This window comes from Nerophis ophidion, linkage group LG04 (genome assembly GCF_033978795.1).
Source record: "Nerophis ophidion isolate RoL-2023_Sa linkage group LG04, RoL_Noph_v1.0, whole genome shotgun sequence".
NCBI classification, from domain to species: Eukaryota; Metazoa; Chordata; class Actinopteri; order Syngnathiformes; family Syngnathidae; genus Nerophis; species Nerophis ophidion.
The window spans coordinates 19,062,835-19,083,489 of record NC_084614.1 but is presented as its reverse complement, the minus strand read 5'-3'; the positions used below and the strand labels follow the sequence as shown (position 1 = coordinate 19,083,489).

The window sequence follows — 20,655 nt, the reverse complement described above, 5'->3', positions numbered from 1 at the left end:
CATAGAGCCACAATACAATTGCAAAAACTACAACAAATTCACAACACAATTGAGCCACAACACAATTGCAAAAACTACAACAAACACACAACACCATAGATCCACAACACAATTGGAAAAACTACAACAAATACACAACACCATAGGGCCACAACACAATTGCAAAAACTACAACAAATACACAACACAATAAAGCCACAACACAATTGCAAAAACTACAACAAATACAAAACAGTTGCAAAAACTACAACAAATACACAACACCATAGAGCCACAAGACAATGCAAAAACTAAAACAAATACACAACACCATAGAACCACAATACAATTGCAAAAACTACAACAAATTCACAACACAATTGAGCCACAACACAATTGCAAAAACTACAACAAACACACAACACCATAGAGCTACAACACAATTGCAAAAACTACAACAAATACACAACACCGTAGAGCCACAACACAATTGCAAAAACTACAACAAATACACAATTGCAAAAACTACAACAAATACAAAACAGTTGCAAAAACTACAACAAATACACAAAACCATAGAGCCACAACACAATTGCAAAAACTACAACAAATACAAAACACAATTGCAAAAAATACAACAAATACACAACACCATAGAGCCACAACACAATTGCAAAAACGACAACAAAAAACAACAACACCATAGTGCCACAACACAATTGCAAAAACTACTACAAATACACAACACCACAAAGCCACAAGACAATTGTAAAAACGACAACATCATAGAGCCACAACACAATTAAAAAACTACAACAAATACACAACACCATAGAGCCACAACACAACAACATTAAGCAACAAAAGTGCTGCTGACGTTCAAATGTGTGATGCGCAAAGTTGAAGTTGTAATAAACCACATTGTAAAAGTTGTTGTGGCTTCATGTTGTGTTGTGTTTGTTGTAATTGTCTCAGTACGACTACATCCTCCTGGCAAATTGCAATGGACTCGCCGAGACTCCACAGCGCCTCTGCTGGTCGCAGCAAAGTAGTACACTCCACTTTGCCTCAACTGCCCCAGGCCCGTTTTATCAGCAATTAATTTCCACACAATTAGTACACAAATACACAACTATGCCTCCCTCATTTTTCTGCTTGCATTGTTCAGGCCCTCATTTGCATAAAACACATCTTATATAAGATGTCTTATTTTGGGAAGCAAATGCAATACAAAATGCCAACATGGAGGTACAGCCAAGTGGTTTCTCTTAGTGGACTTTTTTGTGTTGCCTCTACAGGGTCCCAACATGGCAGCGTTGGCAAGAAGTCCCCAAGCCTGTGTCTTGTCAGGGTGATTTAGTCCAGGCGGGCTGCTACTGTACGTACTGTAAGTACTGTACGTACTGTAAGTACTGTACATACTGTACACTCCTACTGGAGCAACATGGAACGAGGGAACCTTCTGAGGACGCACTCTTTGTTTCTGCGGGTGAACTAATAGGTGGGACGCACTCACTTCTCTTATTCAAACACTACAGCAACTAGGAACAGAACTGCTGCTACTGTTTAGTACTTAAGTCTGCCCGTCTAGGCTGGAGGTAAATCAACAAAGTGGAAGCGGGCGACATGAGGGCGCAATTGACGCAGGACCCAACTATTTTGCTGCCTAGATGGGCCAAAAAGAAGGGAAGTAAACCAGCAAAGCGACGAGGAATTGGTAGCAGCATTAGAAGGACTGAGGTCTCAACTATTATGCTGACTAGACAGGCAGCCTAAAAAAAATCCTAATAGGAAGTAAATCAACAAGTGGATTACAGTATTTGGAAGCAAACTACTGCCCATCTACTGCCTAGATGGGTTGCTAACAAAGTCAAAATGGGAAGTAAAACGGCAAACAAACTTGGAAGGTACAATGCTGACTAGACAGGCAGCCTAAAAACACCAAATAGGAAGTAAATCAACAAGTGGATTACAATATTTGTAAGACAACAACTTAACGGTACTGACTCTGACTCTCACTATGTTGCTGCCTAGATGGGTTGCTATCAAAGTAAAAATGGGAAGTAAACCTGCAAAGCTACAAGGAATTGGTAGCAACCTTGGAAGGTGCAATGCTGACTAGACAGGCAGCCTAAAAGATCCTAATAGGAAGTAAAGCAACAAGTGGATTACAATATTTGGAAGCAAACAACTTAACAGTGCAATTGACTCAGTACTCCACTATTTTGCTGCCTAGATGGGTTGCTATCAAAGTAAAAATGGGAAATAAACCGGCAAAGCAACAAGGAATTGGTAGAAACCTTGAAAGGTGCAATGCTGACTAGACAGGCAGCCTAAAAAATCCAAATAGGAAGTAAATCAACAAGTGGATTACAATATTTGGAAGCCAACAACTTAACGGTACTGACTATGAACCCCACTATGTTGCTGCCTAGATGGGTTGCTATCAAAGTAAAAATGGGAAGTAAACCTGCAAATCTACAAGGAATTGGTAGCAACCTTGGAATGTGCAATGCTGACTAAACAGGCAGCCTAAAAGATCCTAATAGGAAGTAAAGCAACAAGTGGATTACAATATTTGGAAGCAAACAACTTAACAGTGCAATTGACTCAGTACTCCACTATGTTGCTGCCTAGATGGCTTGCTATCAAGGTAAAAATGGGAAGTAAAACGGCCAAGCTACAAGGAATTGGTAGCAACCTTGAAAGGTACAATGCTGACTAGACAGGCAGCCTAAAAAATCGTAAAAGGAAGTAAACCAACAAGTGGATTACAATATTCGGAAGCCAACATCATAACGGTACTGACTCTGACTCTGTACCCCACTATGTTGCTGCCTAGATGGGTTGCTATCAAGGTAAAAATGGGAAGTAAAACGGCAACGCTACAAGGAATTGGTAGAAACCTTGAAAGGTGCAATGCTGACTAGACAGGCAGCCTAAAAAATCCAAATAGGAAGTAAATCAACAAGTGGATTACAATATTTGGAAGCCAACAACTTAACGGTACTGACTATGAACCCCACTATGTTGCTGCCTAGATGGGTTGCTATCAAAGTCAAAATGGGAAGTAAACCTGCAAATCTACAAGGAATTGGTAGCAACCTTGGAATGTGCAATGCTGACTAGACAGGCAGCCTAAAAGATCCTAATAGGAAGTAAAGCAACAAGTGGATTACAATATTTGGAAGCAAACAACTTAACAGTGCAATTGACTCAGTACTCCACTATTTTACTGCCTAGATGGGTTGCTATCAAAGTAAAAATGGGAAATAAACCGGCAAAGCAACAAGGAATTGGTAGAAACCTTGAAAGGTGCAATGCTGACTAGACAGGCAGCCTAAAAAATCGTAAAAGGAAGTAAACCAACAAGTGGATTACAATATTCGGAAGCCAACTACATAACGGTAATGACTCTGACTCTGTACTCCACTATGTTGCTGCCTAGATGGCTTGCTATCAAGGTAAAAATGGGAAGTAAAACGGCCAAGCTACAAGGAATTGGTAACAACCTTGGAAGGTGCAAAGCTGACTAGACAGGCAGCCTAAAAAATCCAAATAGGAACTAAATCAACAAGTGGATTACAATATTTGGAAGCCAACAACTTAACGGTACTGACTCAGTACCCCACTATGTTGCTGCCTAGATGGGTTGCTATCAAAGTAAAAATGGTAAGTAAACCAGCAAAGCAACAAGGAATTGGTAGCAACCTTGGAATGTGCAATGCTGACTAGACAGGCAGCCTAAAAAATCCTAATAGGAAGTAAAGCAACAAGTGGATTACAATATTTGGAAGCAAACAACTTAACAGTGCAATTGACTCAGTACTCCACTATTTTACTGCCTAGATGGGTTGCTATCAAAGTAAAAATGGGAAATAAACCGGCAAAGCAACAAGGAATTGGTAGCAACCTTGAAAGGTGCAATGCTGTCTAGACAGGCAGCCTAAAAAATCGTAAAAGGAAGTAAACCAACAAGTGGATTACAATATTCGGAAGCCAACTACATAACGGTAATGACTCTGACTCTGTACTCCACTATGTTGCTGCCTAGATGGCTTGCTATCAAGGTAAAAATGGGAAGTAAAACGGCCAAGCTACAAAGAATTGGTAACAACCTTGGAAGGTGCAATGCTGACTAGACAGGCAGCCTAAAAAATCCAAATAGGAACTAAATCAACAAGTGGATTACAATATTTGGAAGCCAACAACTTAACGGTACTGACTCAGTACCCCACTATGTTGCTGCCTAGATGGGTTGCTATCAAAGTAAAAATGGTAAGTAAACCAGCAAAGCAACAAGGAATTGGTAGCAACCTTGGAAGGTACAATGCTGACTAGACAGGCAGCCTAAAAAATCGTAAAAGGAAGTAAACCAACAAGTGGATTACAATATTCGGAAGCCAACATCATAACGGTACTGACTCTGACTCTGTACCCCACTATGTTGCTGCCTAGATGGGTTGCTATCAAGGTAAAAATGGGAAGTAAAACGGCAACGCTACAAGGAATTGGTAGTAACCTTGGAAGGTGCAATGCTGACTAGACAGGCAGCCTAAAAAATCCAAATAGGAAGTAAATCAACAAGTGGATGACAATGTTTGGAAGCCAACAACTTAACGGTACTGACTCTGACTCTGTACCCTACTATGTTGCTGCCTGGATGGGTTGCTATCAAAGTCAAAATGGGAAGTAAACCGGCAAAGCAACAAGGAATTGGTAGCAACCTTGGAAGGTACAATGCTGACTAGACAGGCAGCCTAAAAAATCCAAATAGGAAGTAAATCAACAAGTGGATGACAATGTTTGGAAGCCAACAACTTAACGGTGCAACTGACTCAGTACCCTACTATGTTGCTGCCTAGATGGGTTGATATCAAAGTAAAAATGGGAAATAAACCGGCAAGGCAACAAGGAATTGGTAGCAACATTGGAAGGTACAATGCTGACTAGACAGGCAGCCTAAAAAATCGTCATAGGAAGTAAATCCACAAGTGGATTACAATATTTAGAAGCCAACAACATAACGGTACTGACTCTGACTCTGTACTCCACTATTTTGCTGCCTGGATGAGTTGCTATCAAAGTAAAAATGGGGAATAAACCGGCAAAGCAACAAGGAATTGGTAGCATCCTTGGAAGGTACAATGCTGACTAGACAGGCAGCGTAAAAAAATCCCAATAGGAAGTGAAGCAACAAGTGGATTACAATATTTTGAAAGCAAATAACTTAACAGTGCAACTGACTCAGTACCCCACTATGTTGCTGCCTAGATGGGTTGCTATCAAAGTAAAAATGGGAAGTAAACCGGCAAAGCGACAAGGAATTGGTAGCAACTTTGGAAAGTACAATGCTGACTAGACAGGCAGCCTAAAAAAATCATAATAGGAAGTTGATCAACAAGTAGATTACGATATTTGTAAGCAAACAACATAACGGTACTGACTCTAAATCTGTACCCCACTAGTTTGCTGCTTAGACGGGTTGTTATAGACGACAAAATAGGAAATATAACTATTTTGTTGCCTAGACGGGCAGCCTTAAAATATAAATATAAATCGACACTAATTGGAAGAAAACAACATACGTTAGGACCCAACTATTTTTCTGCCTAAATGGGCAGCTGTTAAGAGTCAAAATGGAAAATAAAGTGGCAGAGCATCAACTACTTGGCAGCAACCCGAGAAGGAACACTTGACTACTTTGCCGCTTAAAAGGAGAGCCTTAAACAATCATAATAGAAAGTCAGTCGATGCAGCTAATGTCCAACTATTTTTGCCGCCTAGACAGGTTGCTATAGAAGTCAAAATGGGAAGTAAACCGAGAAGGACTTGGCAGCAAGCCTACAAGGCAAAATTGACTGAGGTCCCCACTATTTTGCTGCTTAGATGGGCTGCTGTAGGAGTCAAAGTAGTATGTAAACTGGAAATCAAACAAGTGGATTGCACTCTTAGGCAGCAACCCTAGAAGGAACGCTCAACTCCGGTCCCAACTATTTTGTTGCCTAGAAGAGCAGCCTTAAAAGTCAAAGTAAGAAGCAAAAAGTGGATACAGTATTTTGCCCAAGGGCCTGACTATTTTGCTATAGATTTCAAAATAGGAAATAAACCGACAAAGCAACAAAGACTTGGCAGTAAGCCTACAACACTAGATTGACTCAGGTCTAACTATTTCAATGCCTAGACGGGCAGCCTTCAAATCTAAATAGCGAGTAAATCGACACTAATTGGAAGAAAAGAACATAACTTAGGACCCAACAATTTTGCTTGCCTAAATGGGCTGCTGCAAGAGTCAAAATGGGAAATAAAGTGGCAACAACCCGAGAAGGAACACTTGACTACTTTGCTGCTTAGAAGGACAGCCTTAAAAATCAAGATAGAAAGTCAGTCAATGCAACAAGTGGACTACACTATTCGAAAGTGTCCAACTATATTTGCTGCCAAGACGGGTTGCCATAGAAGTCAAAATGGGAAGTAAAGTGGCAACAACCCAAAAAGTGACAATCTCAAAAATATAAATAGAAAGTCAGTCAATGCAACAAGTGGACTGCACTATTCAAAAGTGTCCAAATATTTTTGCTGCCTGGACGGGTTGCTACAGAAGTCAAAATGGTAAGTAAAGTGGCAACAACCCGAGAAGGAACACTTGACTATGTTGCTGCTTAGAAGAGCCTTAAAAATCAAGATAGGAAGTCAGTAGATGCCACAAGTGGACTACACTATTCGAAAGTGTCCAACTATTTTTCCTGCCGAGACGGGTTGCTATAGAAGTCAGAATGGGAAGTAAAGTGGCAAAAACTCAAAAAGGAACACTTGCATAGTTTGCTGCTTAAAAGGAGAGCCTTAAAAATCTAAATAGGAAGTCAGTCGGTGCAACAAGTGGGCTACACTATTTGAAAGTGTCCAACTATTTTTAATGCCTAGACGGGTTGCTACAGAAGTCAAAATGGGGAAGTAAAGTGGCAACAACACGAGAAGGAACACTTGACTAAGTTGCTGCTTAGAAGGAGAGCCTTAAAAATCAAGATCAGAAGTCAGTCGAGGCAACAAGTGGACTACACTATTCAAAAGTGTCCAACAATTCTTTTCTGCCTAGACGGGTTGCTGTAGAAGTCAAAGACGGGTTGCTGTAGAAGTCAAAATGGGAAGTAGAGTGGCAACAACCTGAGAAGGAACACTTGACCATGTTGCTGCTTACAAGGAGAGCCTTAAAAATAAAGATATGAAGTCAGTCGATGCAACAAGTCGACTAACTATTTTTGCTGCCTAGACGGGTGGCTATAGAAGTCAAAATGGTAAGTAAAGTGGCAACAACCCGAGAAAGAACACTTGACTATGTTGCTGCTTAGAAGAGCCTTAAAAATCAAGATAGGAAGCCAGTCGATGCAACGAGTGGACTACCCTATTCGAAAGTGTCCAACTATTTTTGCTGCCTAGACGGGTGGCTATAGAAATCAAAATGGGAAATAAAGTGGCAACAACTCGAGAAAGAGCACTTGGATACTTTGCTGCTTAAAATGAGAGCCTTAAAAATCTAAATAGGAAGTCAGTCGGTGCAATGAGTGAGCTACACTATTTGAAAGTGTCCAACTACTTTTGATGCCTAGACGGGTTGCTACTGAAGTCAAAACGGGAAATAGAGTGGCAACAACTCCAGAAGGAACACTTGACTATGTTGCTGCTTACAAGGAGAGCCTTAAAAATCAAGATAGGAAGCCAGTTGATGCAACAGGTGGACTACCCTATTTGAAAGTGTCCAACTATTTTTGTTGCCTAGACGGGTTGCTACAGAAATCAAAATGGGAAGTAAAGTGGCAACAACTCGACAAGGAACACTTGAATACTTTGCTGCTTAAAAGGAGAGCCTTAAAAATATAAATAGGAAGTCAGTCGGTGCAAGAAGTGGACTACACTATTTGAAAGTGTCCAACTAATTTTTCTGCCTAGACGGGTTGCTTTAGAAGTCAAATTGGCAACAACTCGAGAAGGAACACTTGAATACTTTGCTGCTTAAAAGAAGAGCCTTAAAAATCTAAATAGAAAGTCAGTCAATGCATCAAGTGGACTACACTATTCGAAAGTGTCCAACTACGTTTGCTGCCTAGACGGGTTGCAATAGAAGTCAAAATGGGAAGTAGAGTAGCAACAACCTGGGAAGGAACACTTGATTATGTTGCTGCTTATAAGGAGAGCCTTAAAAATCAAGATATGAAGTAAGTCGATGCAACAAGTAGACCAACAATTTTTGCTGCCTGGACGGGTTGCTATAGAAGTCAAAATGGGAAATAAACCGGGGAAGTACTTGAAAGCACTGCTCGAAGGCACAACTTGAAACTGGTCTTCAAGCTTCAGGTATTATTGCCGCATTTAGCGAAGTAGAATAAAAAAAGCGCACTCACCCTCTCTTCCTCCTCCCGGAGGTCGGGCATGGTGCTCACACACAGCGTGACGGCGGTGATGGCCACAAAGAGAACCGACAGGCAGGCGAAGATCTTCCCGGGGATGCCGGAGTGAGGGTTCTCCACCATGTCCCTCAGTCTCCGCATGCACCCCTCGGCGGCGGCGCCGTCCTCGCCCATGCCGGCCAGCTGCTGGCTCTCCTCGCAGGAGGGCGGCGAGGCGAGCTCGGTCTCCTCCTCCTCCAGCCGCTGCAGCTCCCTGAACTCTTCCTGGCGGAGGCGCAGCTTCCTCAGGCAGCACCAGTCCAGCTTGGTCTCCTCCACCCCCCAGTAGAGCAGCTCCTCCTGGAAGGACAAGGCGCACATCTCCCGAAGGAGCCGCAGCTTGCCCGCCGCCAGGAAGGTGACGATGGTGCGGAAGGCGGAGGGACTGCGGTCGAAGAAGAACTCGTTGCGGCTGCCGTCGTAGTCGTCGCACACGTCCATGATCTCCGCCACGTTGCTGCAGCTGTGCAGCTTCCCCAGCCGGGTCATGGGAAACTCCTGCAGCGTGGACCAGGGGATGCGGTACTTGATGCCTCCCACGTTGATAATGACTGCCCCGTCAGCGCCGGTGCCGACGCCGGTGCCTGCACCGGTTCCCGCGCCGCAGTCCTGTTGGCGGAGGAGCAGCTGGGCCCGCTTGTAGAAGACGCCCTTCTTGGAGGACACCTCCTGAAGGTTTTCCACAGGCTTGAAGTGGAAGCTGGTGAACTGGTGGTCAGTGCTGCCCGCCAGGAAAGCTACCTCCTGGTACATGGCGGCACAAGTTGTGTCACGAGGCAGGCGAGGAGGCCAGCGGCTTGTTCGCCATTCAGCACCTTTCTGGCGGACAAGAAGAAAGACAACAAATTAATCTGGCTTGCAGATTCTCGCCAAAATGTAACGACTTCCTCCTTGGTTTTAGAAAACCTGGTTCCTAGGCTTTGCTTAACCGCTAGCTGGCAACTGCAACACTAATCACTAGTTGAAAACTATAGCTCTGATCGCTAGGTGGCAACTTGTGCCGCTAACCGCTAGCTGGCAACTGCCACACTAATCGCTAATTGAAAACTATAGCTCTAATTGCTAGTTGGCAACTAGTGCCGGTAATCGCTAGCTCACAACTGCCCCACTAATCACTAACTAAAAACTGGAGCGCTAATCGCTCGCTCACAACTGGTGCGCTAATTACAAACTAAAAACCAGAGCGCTAATTCCTCTGTGAAATTTGGTGAATTAATCTCTAGCAGACAACTGTCGCGCTAATCGCTAGCCCACAACTGGCACACCAATCGCTACCTAAAAACTAGCGCACCGATTGCTAGCTGACAACAGGCATGATGATCGCAAGGTGAAAACTATAGCTATAATTGTTTGGTGGCAACTTCCGCACTAATCACTAGCTAAAACCTAGAGCGCTAATCGCTGGGTCACAACTGCCGCATTAATTGCTACCTAAAAACTAGCACGTCAATTGCTAACTGACAACTTGCAGGTTCGTTGCAAGCTGAAAACGAGAGCTCTAATTGATAGTTGGAAACTTGTGCCGTTAATTGCTAGTTGGCAACTGCCCTACTAATCACTAACTAAAAACTGGCGTGCTAATCGCTAGCTCAGAGCTGGCATGTTAATTTCTAGCTTACAACTGGTGCGCTAATCACAAACTAAGAGGGAATTTTTGTCTTTATATGTTTACCAGTGACGGAGCAGGAAGGGCCTAGGAATAAATTTGTTGGGAAAATTTCCGAAGAATTGCCTTGTCATTCATTAACTTACATTTTACATGCGCTTAATACTGCATTTTTATATTATTTAGGCATTACAAACGCCATTTGAGGGAAATTTGTCAATATATGTTTACCAGTGACGGAGCAGGAAGGGCCTAGGAATAAATTTTTGGGGAACATTTTTGAAGAATTGCCTTGTCATTCATTAACTGACATTTTACATGCGCTTAATACTTCAATTAAAAAAAATAAAAATTTTAGGCATTACAGTCGCCATTTGAGGGAATGTTGTCATTATATGTTTACCAGTGATGGAGCAGGAAGGGCTTCGGAATAAATTTGTTGGGAAAATTTCCGAAGAATTGCCTTGTCATTCATTAACTGACATTTTACATGCGCTTAATACTGCAAAAAAAATGTTTTATTATTTTTAAGGCGTTACAAACGCCATTTGAGGGAATATTGTCATTATATATATACGGCGTGGCGCAGTGGGAGAGTGGCCGTGCGCAACCCGAGGGTCCCTGGTTCAAATCCCACCTCGTCACGTCCGTTGTGTCCTGAGCAAGACACTTCACCCTTGCTCCTGATGGGTGCTGGTTAGCGCCTTGCATGGCAGCTCCCTCCATCAGTGTGTGAATGTGTGTGTGAATGGGTAAATGTGGAAGTAGTGTCAAAGCGCTTTGAGTACCTTGAAGGTAGAAAAGCGCTATACAAGTACAACCCATTAATCATTTATTTATTTATATGTTTACCAGTGACGGAGCAGGAAGGGCCTAGGAATAATTTTGTTGTGAAAATTTCTGAAGAAATGCACTTTTCATTCATTAACTGACATTTTACATGCGCTTAAACTGCAATTTTTAATATTTTTTTTAGGCGTTACAGACGCCATTTGAGGGAATTTTGTCATTATATGTTTACCAGTGACGGAGCAGGAAGGGCCAAAGAATAAATTTGTTGGGAAAATTTCTGAAGAATTGCCTTGTCATTCATTAACTTACATTTTACATGCGCTTAATACTGCATTTTTATATTATTTAGGCATTACAGACGCCATTTAGGGAATTTTGCCATTATATGTTTACCAGTGATGGAGCAGGAAGGGCCTAGGAATACGTTTGTTGGGAAAAATTCCTAAGAAGGGCCTTGTCATTCATTAACTGATATTTTACATGCGCTTAATACTGCAAAAAAAATGTTTTATTTGTTTTTTGGCGTTACAAACGCCATTTGAGGGAATATTTCATTATATTTTTACCAGTGACGGAGCAGGAAGGGCCTCAGAATAAATTTGTTGGGAAAATTTCAGAAGAAATGCCTTATCATTCATTAACTGACATTTTACATGTGCTTTATACTGCAATTAAAAAAAATTAGAATTTTAGGTGTTACAGACGCCATTTGAGGGAATTTTGTCATTATATGTTTACCAGTGACGGAGCAGGAAGGGCCTAGGAATACATTTGTTGGGAAAATTTCCGAAGAAATGCCCTTTTCATTCATTAACTGACATTTTACATGCACTTAATACTGCAATGTTTTTTTGTGTTTTTTTTAAGGCGTTACAGGCGCCACTTGAGGGAAATTTGTCATTATATGTTTACCAGTGATGGAGCAGGAAGGGTCTAGGAATACATTTGTTGGGAAAATTTCCGAAGAAGTGCCTTGTCATTCATTAACTGATATTTTACATGCGCTTAATACTGCAATTAAAAAAACTAAAAATTTTAGGCGTTACAGACGCCATTTGAGGGAATTTTGGCTTTATATGTTTACCAGTGATGGAGTAGGAAGGGCCTAGGAATACATTTGTTGGGAAAATTTCTGAAGAAGTGCCTTGTCATTCATTAACTGACATTTTACATGCGCTTAATACTGCAAAAAAATGTTTTTATTATTTTTAAGGCGTTACAAACGCCGTTTGACGGAATATTGTCATTATATGTTTACCAGTGACGGAGCAGGAAGGGCCTTGATATAAATTTGTTGGGAAAATTTCCGAAAAATTGCCTTGTCATTCATTAACTGACATTTTACATGCGCTTAATACTGCATGAAAAATGTTTTATTTGTTTTTAAGGCGTTACAAACGCCATTTGACGGAACATTGCCATTTTATGTTTACCAGTGACGGAGCAGGAAGGGCCTCGAAATAAATTTGTTGGGAAAATTCCCGAAGAATTGTCTTGTCATTCATTAACTGATATTTTACACACTTTATATTGCAATTAAAAAAAATTACAATTTTAGGCGTTACAGACGCCATTTGAGGGAATATTGTCATTATATGTTTACCAGTGACGGAGCAGGAAGGGCCTCGGAATAAATTTGTTGGGAAAATTTCCGAAAAATTGCCTTGTCATTCATTAACTGACATTTTACATGCGCTTAATACTGCAAAAAAAATGTTTTATTATTTTTAAGGCGTTACAAACGCCATTTGAGGGAATATTGTCATTATATGTTTACCAGTGACGGAGCAGGAAGGGCCTAGGAATAATTATGTTGGGAAAATTTCTGAACAAATGCCCTTTTCATTCATTAACTGACATTTTACATGCGCTTAAACTGCAATTTTTAAAATTTTTTTAGGCGTTACAGACGCCATTTGAGGGAATTTTGTCATTATATGTTTACCAGTGACGGAGCAGGAAGGGCCGAAGAATAAATTTGTTGGGAAAATTTCTGAAGAATTGCCTTGTCATTCATTAACTGACATTTTACATGCGCTTAATACTGCATTTTTATATTTTTTAGGCATTACAGACGCCATTTGAGGGAAATTTGTCAATATATGTTTACCAGTGACGGAGCAGGAATGGCCTAGGAATAAATTTGTTGGGAACATTTTTGAAGAATTGCCTTGTCATTCATTAACTGACATTTTACATGCACTTAATACTGCAATGTTTTTTTGTGTTTTTTTAAGGCGTCACAGACGCCATTTAGGGAATTTTGTCATTATATGTTTACCAGTGATGGAGCAGGAAGGGCCTAGGAATACATTTGTTGGGAAAAATTCCTAAGAAGGGCCTTGTCATTTATTAACTGATATTTTACATGCGCTTAATACTGCAAAAAAAATGTTTTATTTGTTTTTTGGCTTTACAAACGCCATTTGAGGGAATATTTCATTATATTTTTACCAGTGACGGATCAGGAAGGGCCTCAGAATAAATTTGTTGGGAAAATTTCAGAAGAAATGCCTTATCATTCATTAACTGACATTTTTCATGCACTTAATACTGCAATGTTTTTTTGTGTTTTTTTTAAGGCGTTACAGGCGCCATTTGAGGGAAATTTGTCATTATATGTTTACCAGTGATGGAGCAGGAAGGGCCTAGGAATACATTTGTTGGGAAAATTTCCGAAGAAATGCCCTTTTCATTCATTAACTGACATTTTTCATGCACTTAATACTGCAATGTTTTTTTGTGTTTTTTTTAAGGCGTTACAGGCGCCATTTGAGGGAAATTTGTCATTATATGTTTACCAGTGATGGAGCAGGAAGGGCCTAGGAATACATTTGTTGGGAAAATTTCCGAAGAAGTGCCTTGTCACACATTAACTGACATTTTACATGCGCTTAATACTGCATAAAAAATGTTTTATTTGTTTTTAAGGCGTTACAAACGCCATTTGACGGAACATTGTCATTTTATGTTTACCAGTGACGGAGCAGGAAGGGCCTCGAAATAAATTTGTTGGGAAAATTTCCGAAGAAATGCCTTATCATTCATTAACTGACATTTTACATGTGCTTTATACTGCAATTAAAACAAATTAAAATTTTAGGTGTTACAGACGCCATTTGAGGGAAATTTGTCATTATATGTTTACCAGTGATGGAGCAGGAAGGGCCTAGGAATACATTTGTTGGGAAAATTTCCGAAGAAATGCCCTTTTCATTCATTAACTGACATTTTTCAAGCACTTAATACTGCATGAAAAATGTTTTATTTGTTTTTAAGGCGTTACAAACGCCATTTGACGGAACATTGTCATTTTATGTTTACCAGTGACGGAGCAGGAAGGGCCTCGAAATACATTTGTTGGGAAAATTTCTGAAGAATTGCCTTGTCATTCATTAACTGATATTTGACATGCGCTTTATACTGCAATTTAAAAAAAAAATGTTTAGGCGTAACAGACGCCATTTGAGGGAATTTCGTCATTATATGTTTACCAGTGACGGAGCAGGAAGGGCCTCGGAATAAATTTGTTGGGAAAAATTCCAAAGAATTGCCTTGTCTTTCATTAACTGATATTTTACATGCGCTTTATACTGCAATTAAAAAAAATAAAAATTTTAGGCGTTACAGACGCCATTTGACGGAATATTGTCATTATATGTTTACCAGTGACGGAGCAGGAAGGGCCTCGGAATAAATTTGTTGGGAAAATTTCCTAAGAATTGCCTTGTCATTCATTAACTGACATTTTACATGCACTTAATACTGCATTGTTTTTTGGTGTTTTTTTTTAAGGCGTTACAGATGCCATTTGAGGGAATTTTGTCATTATATGTTTACCAGTGACGGAGCAGGAAGGGCCTAGGAATAAATTTGTTGGGAAAATTTCCGAAGAAGTACCTTGTCATTCATTAACTGACATTTTACATGTGCTTAATACTGCACTTTTATTTTTATTTTTTTGGTGTTACGGACGCCATTTGAGGGACTTTTGTAATCATATGTTTACCAGTGACGGAGCAGGAAGGGCCTCGGAATAAATTTGTTGGTAAAATGTCTGAAGAAATGCCTTTCCATTCATTTTTTCATTCATTAACTGACATTTAACATGCGCTTAATACTGCAAAAAAAAAATGTTTTATTATTTTTAAGGCGGTACAAACGCCATTTGAGGGAATTTTGTCATTATATGTTTACCAGTGACAGAGCAGGAAGGGCCTTGGAATACATTTGTGGGAAAATTTCCGAAGGAATGTCTTGTCATTCATTTACTGACATTTTACATGCACTTAATAATGCAAAAATGTTTTTTTTTAAGGCGTTACAGACGCCATTTGAAGGAAATTTGTCATTATATGTTTACCAGTGATGGAGCAGGAAGGCCCTCGGAATAAATTTTTTGGGAAAATTTCCGAAGAATTGCCTTGTCATTCATTAACTGACATTTTACATGCTCTTTTTAGTGCATTTTTTTTTTTTTTTAAGGCGTTACAGACGCCATTTGAGGTAAATTTGCCATCATATGTTTACCAGTGACGGAGCAGGAAGGGCCTAGGAATACATTTGAGGGAAAATTTCTGAAGAAGTGCTTTGTCATTTATTAAACTGATATTTTACATGCGCTTATTAATACTGGAAAAAAAATAAGGCCTTACAAACGCCATTTGAGGGAAATTTGCCATCATATGTTTACCAGTGACGGAGCAGGAAGGGCCTAGGAATACATTTGTGGGGAAATTCATAAATAAGTGCCTTGTCGTTCATTAACTCACATTTTACATGCGCTTAATACTGAAAAATGTTTTTTATTTTTTTTAAGCGTTGTCTTTCTCCCATCAAAATGTTTAAAGCAAGATAGAATAAAATGGAACTAAATAGGAAGCGTACAGGACTGTGAAAGACTTTTAAGCGGCGATGTTGACGGAGTAAAAAGGATGCAAGAAAGTGCGACAACAACACCATCCTCTCTCTCTCTCTCTCTCTCTCCGGCCCAGCCTTACAAAAGGACGGCGTCCTAACAAGCACGGACACGTCTTCTTTTATTTAAAGTCAACATCTGGATGAGGGTCTTCTAAAGTGCTCCTGGCTGCCGATTGACAGGCGGCGGCCAAACAAGAGACCGGAGGCTAACCAGTGTCTAAGTGCAAACAGAAGCACCACAATGCAGATTTGACTTTCCCGTCGACCTCCTGACGAAACGCCAAACGGCCCTCGTCACTCAAATACGAGCACGGATGGAAAAGGACTGATGCAAAAGGTCGGCGGAGTGCTGTAACAATCAGATGAGAGACTACTTGTCACACAGGAGAGGGTTTTTTTGTTTTTTTTATCATCTCGACTCCTTCACTTTAGATCTCTGCTTGACTAAGATGATTTTTTTTTGCGCAATTATTGTGGTGCTGTGCTGCTAATATTGTGTTTATTTGGATATGACCATGTTAGAAATCTAAACTCCCATCACAATGATAAACATTTTGTTAAATCGCTATTAGGAGTACCTTATTAAAGGCCTACTGAAAGGAGATTTTCTTATTTAAACGGGGATAGCAGGTCAATTTTATGTGTCATCTTTGATTATTTCGCGATGTTGCCATATTTTTGCTGAAAGGATTTAGTAGAGAACATCCACGATAAAGTTTGCAACTTTTGGTCGCTAATAAAAAAGCCTTGCCTGTACCGGAAGTAGCAGACGATGTGCAAGTGACATCACGAGTTGTGGAGCTCCTCATATCTGAACATTGTTTACAACAGGGGTCACCAACCTTTCTGAAACCAAGAGCTACTTCTTGGGTACTGATTAATGCGAAGGGCTACCAGTTTGATACACACTTAAATAAATTGCCAGAAATAGCCAATTTGCTCAATTTACCTTTAATAAGTAAATCTATATATATTAAAAAATGGGTATTTCTGTCTGTCATTCCGTCGTACATTTTTTTTCATTTTACTGAAGGTTTTTTGTAGGGAATAAATGATGAAAAAAACACTTAATTGAAGGGTTTAAAAGAGGAGAAAACACGAAAAAAATTAAAATAAAATGTTAAAACATAGTTTATCTTCAAATTCGACTCTTTAAAATTCATAATTCAACCGAAAGAAATGAATAAAAAAACTAGCTAATTCGAATCTTTTTGAAAAAAATAAAAGAATTTATGGAAAATCATTTGTAATTTTTCCTGATTAAGATTAATTTTGGAATTTTGATGACATGTTCTAAATAGGTAAAATCCAATCTGCACTTTGTTAGAATATATAACAAATTGAACAAAAATTAAAAAAAAAATTCAAAAGACTTTGAAATAAGATTCAAATTTGATTTTACATATTTTCTAGATTTGCCAGAATAATTCTTTCGAATTTTAATCATAACAAGTTTGAAGAAATATTTCACAAATATTCTTCCTCGAAAAAACAGAAGCTAAAATGAAAAATTTAATTAAAATTGTATTTATTATTCTTTACAATGAAAAAAAAATACTTGAACATTGATTTAAATTGTCAGGAAAGAAGAGGAAGTAATTTAAAAGGTAAAAAGGTATATGTGTTTAAAAATCCTAAAATCATTTTTAAGGTTGTATTTTTTCTCTAAAATTGTCTTTCTGAAAGTTATAAGAAGCAAGGTAAAACAATTAATGAATTTATTTAAACAACTGAAGACCAAGTCTTTAGTATATTTTCTTGGATTTTCTAATTCTTTTTGAGTTTTGTCTCTCTTAGAATTAAAAATGTCGAGCAAAGCGAGACCAGCTTGCTAGTAAATAAATACAATTTAAAAAAATAGAGGCAGCTCACTGGTAAGTGCTGCTATTTGAGCTATTTTTAGAACAGGCCAGCGGACTCATCTGGTCCTTACGGGCTACCTGGTGCCCGCGGGCACCGCGTTGGTGACCCCTGCTTTACAATCATGGCCACCAGCAGCGAGAGCGATTCGGACCGAGAAAGCGACGATGTCCGCATTCATTTGAGCAAGTATGAAAGATTCGTGGATGAGGAAAGTTCGAGTGAACGACTAGGAAAAAAAATTAGACAGCAGAGCGATTCAGATGTTATTAGACACATTTACTAGGATAATTCTGGAAAATCCCTTATCTGCTTATTGTGTTACTAGTGTTTTAGTGGGATTATATGGTCAACCTGAAAGCCGGAGGGGTGTGGTGACCGCCAGTGTCTCTGAGGGAAGCCACGTTTCTTGACGAGGTGATGGCAGCCATTGGGGCCGGGCTGAGATTTAAAAAAAATTTCCCTCCACCACGGTGGAAGATTCCGACGGTCGGGGGCGGCCGGTGGGAGGAGGCAAGAGAGTCCGCAGCTGTATCTTTGACAGGTGCATAAGGAACGACGCAAGCTCTCCACTCATGTCTACGGTAAGAGCCAACTTACTACTACCAGTTTCTCACCGAAACCTGCCGGTTGACATGTGGTAGAGAACCATGTTCGCTTGACCGCTCTGTTCCATAGTAAAGCTTCACCGGCATCTTTCGGGAATGTAAACAAGGAAACACCGGCTGTGTTTGTGTTGCTAAAGGCGGCCGCAATACACCGCTTCCCACCAACATCTTTCTTCTTTGACGTCTCCATTATTCATTGAACAAATTGCAAAAGATTCAGCAACACAGATGTCCAGAATATTGTGGAATTATGCGATGAAAAGAGACGACTTATAGCTGTGAACAGTGCCGGACCAAAATGTCCTCTACAATGCGTGACGTCACGCGTCATCATACGTTTTAGCATGATACTTCCGCGGGAAATGTAAAATTGCAATTTAATAAACTAAAAAGGCCGTATTGGCATGTGTTGCAATGTTAATATTTCATCATTGATATATAAACTATCAGACTGCGTGGTCGCTAGTAGTGGGTTTCAGTAGGCCTTTAACGAATAAAATGTCCGTGTGATATTTTACTGACTAAGAATAATACAATATGTGTACTGTGTTAAACTAGGCACCTTATTATACAATAATGCATTATTGTGTCATGTGATTGCAAAATACTACAAATATTGTTTGTGTTGTTAATCTAATAAAAATATTAAGACCATAATACTAATAATAATACATTGATAAACATATTAATTATATTTATATCAATAATATTGTATTTGTATTTAAAAAAATAACAGGATATTATTGACATGTTATTAGTCACACACACACACACACACACATATATATATATATATATATATAAGTATATATATATATATATATATACACAGTGGGGCACATATATATATATATATATATATATATATATATATATATATATATATATATATATATATATATATATATATATATATATATATATATATATATATATATATATACAGTGGGGCAAAAAAGTATTTAGTCAGCAACCGATTGTGCAAGTTCTCCCACTTAAAATGATAACAGAGGTCTGTAATTTTCATCATAGGTACACTTCAACTGTGTCAACTTTGGTTGACCAAATACTTATTTTCCACCATAATTTACAAATAAATTATTTAAAACTCATACAATGTGAATTCCTGCATTTTTTGTCACATTCTGTCTCTCACAGTTGAAGTGTACCTATGATGAAAATTACAGACCTCTGTCATCATTTTAAGTGGGAGAACTTGCACAATCGGTGGCTGACTAAATACTTTTTTTTGCCCCACTGTGTATATATATATATATAGCCCTCATATTAAGGAGCAACAAGAATAAATCATCATGCTGGAGCTGAACTGACCGTTCACCTTTGACCTCCTGGAGTGGACACAACATAGTCCAGATCATAGATTGTTTGTTCGGTGAGATGCACGAGAGCACCCACGGACACAACGTGAAAAGCATGCATTCAGAAATTATGCAATCATGGAATAAAAGTACGAAGAAGACGTCACACTGTCAAAGATGAACTATATTCACAAAAGGTCTTTTTTGCCGGCGCGCCTTTTCAGTGGATTGATTGCGCGTGCAAAAAATGAGTAAACGAAAAAAAAAAAAGCAACGCGCCTTACCTGCTCGCAGAGTCCACGTCCTTCTGCTCCCCCGGCTCAAAGCTTCCCGTCCACAACACGCAGCTTGCCGCCAAGTTTCCCACGCACACGCGCCACGGGACGTTGCGAGCGGCGAGTCCACCCAGATGCGCATTTTTACGCACACGGAGCGCGGCGGCCAGATGGAGGAGAGGGCGAAGCTCCGCGCAGGAAGGAAGGAAGGAAGGCTGCAGACGAGAGGGAAAAGAAAGAAGAGTTGAGTCGTCTTCTTGGTCACATGGTTGCTTTTTTTGTGTGTGGCACATGTGACCACACACACACACACACACACACACACACACACACACACACACACATCCGTGTGCACGTGTGTGTGTGTGTGTGTGTGTGTGCGTGTGTGCGTGTGTGTGACATCGTCAGGGGGAGTGTTTGTCATCTACTTCCGGTCTCTGCATGTTGTATTCATTGTAGTCCTATTATAAACCTGTGTGCTGTACATTATTGGTCCCCAATTTTTTTAAAATAATTTTTATTGTATTTTTTTAATCAAATCAACATAAAAAACACAAGATACACTTACAATTAGTGAAGATACACTTACAATTAGTGCACCAACCCAAAAATCCTCCCTTTTTCATGACAAAAAACAAACAAACCCTCCCCCCCTGAAAATATGACAATAGAAGTATGGGAAAAAAAATACCCGGCAGCGGTAAAGTTTAGATTCGGGGTCCCCAAACTACGGCCTGCCAGCGTCCAAAATCTGGCCCCTGGGAAGTCTCAAGTTTTTATACTTATTTACCCGACCGCTTCTAGGTCAGCTACCTCTCTTTGTATATGATGTCTATTTTATGCTGCCCTTTT

The 20,655-nt window shown here is 39.7% G+C and overlaps 1 protein-coding gene across 1 annotated transcript in view; it reads right to left on the bottom strand.

The window, feature by feature from the left end:
• kcng2 (potassium voltage-gated channel, subfamily G, member 2) overlaps positions 1–20,117 on the bottom strand; it is a 60,483-nt gene extending 40,366 nt beyond the window's left edge. Inside the window, exons 1-2 of the mRNA XM_061897357.1 lie at positions 19,813–20,117; positions 8,379–9,242 (exon numbers count right to left, since the gene is read on the bottom strand). Of these exons, the coding sequence (XP_061753341.1) occupies positions 8,379–9,176 (798 nt within the window). The 5' untranslated portion in view covers positions 9,177–9,242; positions 19,813–20,117. The remainder of the gene's footprint in view (positions 1–8,378; positions 9,243–19,812) is intronic.
• Between the last annotated feature and the right edge of the window lie 538 nt (positions 20,118–20,655).